General features: G+C 42.0%; 1 protein-coding gene across 1 annotated transcript; it reads right to left on the bottom strand.

Moving 5' to 3' along the window:
• Window positions 1-393: 393 nt before the first annotated feature.
• On the bottom strand, window positions 394-1,380 carry KD926_005349 (uncharacterized protein; the record flags this gene model as incomplete). The annotated part of the gene is made up of 2 exons (XM_053095547.1): window positions 394-1,170; window positions 1,330-1,380. 2 exons carry the CDS (start codon window positions 1,378-1,380, stop codon window positions 394-396), a joined length of 828 nt encoding a protein of 275 aa, XP_052949797.1.
• Between the last annotated feature and the right edge of the window lie 1,680 nt (window positions 1,381-3,060).

Below are 3,060 nucleotides of genomic sequence, written 5' to 3'. Positions count from 1 at the left end.
AAAGAATCAGACCTTCATCATTCGATATTCCTACGGGTACATTACTAGCAATTACGCCTAGAGAGACGGCCAACAGATGGGCAATACAGTAATAAAAAGTTAAAATAATTAAGCCTTATCTAACCGGAACAGTGATAGCGAAGAAATGAAGCACATTATAGTAGACTGTGAACATACGAATAGGGGTAGATTGCAGTAGAAAACTGAATGAATGAATTTCAATAAAGGAGATGATCAAGAAAATGGTTGCTGACAAGGAAGAGGTATCTCAGGGGTGACATACATAAAATGGAGATGGACCGTAGTTAGCAACCTTAGGCACTCAGGCTTCCACATGAAGTATAAGAAGATGATGAAAGATCACCACCCTTACGGCGATGACGGATCAGGAGTCTAGACTTCAGCTGCTGCATCAAATATGTCACAAAGATTACGCAGCTTCGTAACTTCCTCGGCCGGTATAGGACTGTCTGGATCGATTTGCTTGAGACAAGACTTTAGCTGGACAAGTGCCTCTTCTTGGCCGATAGAAAAGTCCTGGTCATCGCTATAAGATTCCTCGCAATCTAACTCTCGCCTGACTTTGACTTCAAGGATATGAATAGCGAATCTCAGATTGTCCGTCACGAGTCGTTGGGCAACAAAGAAAGGATAGGAGTAAACGGCCTCAAACACGTCATACTCTTTGACATCGTTATCCAGGAACAATTGAGCGTCTGCTGCAATATCTGGTCCATTGTCAAGTATGTAGCCCTTGAAAGTTAACTCCTTGCGATGCGATGAGATATTCTGTTGTATAGTATTTATGTAGGATAAAAATGATCTTGTTCTCACATGAAGCCATTTGTCAGTCTCTTCCTGAGAGAAGTAGTAGATGCCCTGCCTGCCAAGTGTTTCTTTGATTTCCTTTAAGGTGATGCCGTGTGTGTGGAGTGTTTCGATATCCCACTGCAAATAGTCCTTGCATCGGACTCCGTCACACTTTTCATTTATGATTACATGAAACCTCTCTGTATCCCGTCTCAAAGCCCTCATATTCCACTCTACATCGTAAAAGACTCGGTCGAGATTCCGCAGCGTATCGTCCATGGCTTGGTCAATATCCCGCTTCGCATCGTCTATGGCTTTATCAATATTCTGCTTCACATTGCCTATGGCTTGGTCGATATCCTACTCAAAATTGTTCATCACCCGCATCAAATCCTTAAAATCCTCCTGCAATTGGTAGTTCATCCATTTATTTTGCATTTGCAGTAGTCCACTTTCAAGCACCTCGTCCGAAGGGTTGAGATTGGTTTCCGCTGGCAAAGACTCCGAAGACTCACTCACGGTTGAATCTGTGGAGGGCTGATTCCCCATCTTCTGGATCTTATCTGTCATCCTAGATAGAGCTGTTGGTAAGACACTACTAGTGTGTGTATTATCTAGACGTGGCTCGTAGGATCCTTATATAGGCCTCTGTGGGCCCTGTCTACCGTAGGCCTCCGCTAAGATAATGGAAGGTCTCACGGAGGTGCTTGAGCAACTTTGTAAGTATTTACTCGACTGTGTGGAAACCAATGCAAGGAGAATACGGAAAACTGAATAGTGGAGATTTCTGTTTCTCTGGATTTACTCAGAGGGACTTTCTGTATCTTCCCGATTACCATTCCTGGGTAAAGGTTAGACAAACTCTGGTCTATAGTTTCAGCTTTAAATTAAGGTAAATCTATGGGTATTTTATAATTTTAATTATCGCTATCATTATCCGGTCCCTTTCAATCTGAGCTTTGCTAGAAGACTGATTCTGATTATCGCTACTACGACTGTAATCATTTGCTTGAGCTTCTGAAATATTAAAAGCTTCCTGGAGTCGAATAATCCGTTCTGATTCAGTGGTATGACTATACGAGGTGCTGTGCGATATTGCGATTTAAAGATATCTTCAGCGGTCTCCTGCTTCAAATCGATCATCTTCCTGTCGAGGGTACCCAGTCCCTATCCCGAATCTCCCGTTTTGACGTTCGAAGTGCTGCCTGGTAATATGGTGCTAAATTTTTTTATTTTTTGATCACTTTGATTTAGTAACGCCGAGCAATCGAGCAGCTACTCTTCGGGGTCTTTGTATTTCTAATCCTCCTGCAATAGACTTACCTTATATCAATATTCAGCCAGCGAAAAATTCATTGTCCTGGGTAAAGAAGACTCATCAGTCCTGCTCTTTCACTCTTTCAAATAGGGAGAGCTTCTCGGAACAGAAGCATTCGTGCTAGCTTTCAGATAATTCATTTCATATCATGCTCATGGTCCCTATCCTGGATCATTTCACGGAGACTCCTGAGCTCAGATTTCTGGTCCAAATAACATCGTCACTTAGAATCACTCTTTCTGATTCGTGTTGGAGGTAGATACCACCATATAATCCAGTTTTTAGGTGGTTGTTTCGGTGAGCTCCGACGCCTCTTCAATAGACAACCACAGACTTGAATAGTCGCAAATATTTGCGGCTAGCTGTCAATGCTATACACAAGGTTTTTTTTTTGTCCTGAAGACATAGTTCTCCGCTCTCCCTGGACGAAGAAGTGAGAGTCATCTAACCAGGATATCCAGGTGGGTTACCGGAATTTATAGATTCAATTGGGCTCAAACTATGTACAACTAAGTGGGTGAATAGGATCGAAAAGATCAAAGGAAGTCCTGCTACGTGAAAAATCGTACGGTGTTTCAGTAAATATCCAATGCATTAATCATAAGTAAGCGTGACAATCGTAAAAACAAACAAAATATATCGAAAGCTCAAGAACGTCTCTTGGCAGCACGAAACCTGTTACAAATGTCTTTCAAGCTTGCGATCTCTTCGGGGGTAATCGAATTATCTGGGTTTATCTTCCCAAGACGCAAATTTAACTCTTTCGCCACTTTGTCTTGATCAAGAGACATTCCTCGCTCAAAATCTTCTTGACGGAGTTCGTAATTTGCAACCATATTTATCGTTTTAATTATGTATGTCATCCCGCTAATTTTCAGACGCTTCGCAACAGAGGGTGAACATAGATAAATCGATTCGAAGATTTTGGGCCC

The sequence above is a fragment of the Aspergillus affinis genome, assembly GCF_023601865.1.
Source record: "Aspergillus affinis strain CMG 70 chromosome Unknown NODE_269_length_12155_cov_87_386819, whole genome shotgun sequence".
NCBI classification, from domain to species: Eukaryota; Fungi; Ascomycota; class Eurotiomycetes; order Eurotiales; family Aspergillaceae; genus Aspergillus; species Aspergillus affinis.
The sequence above is the reverse complement of the archived record's forward strand: the minus strand, read 5'-3'. Positions and strand labels throughout refer to the sequence as shown.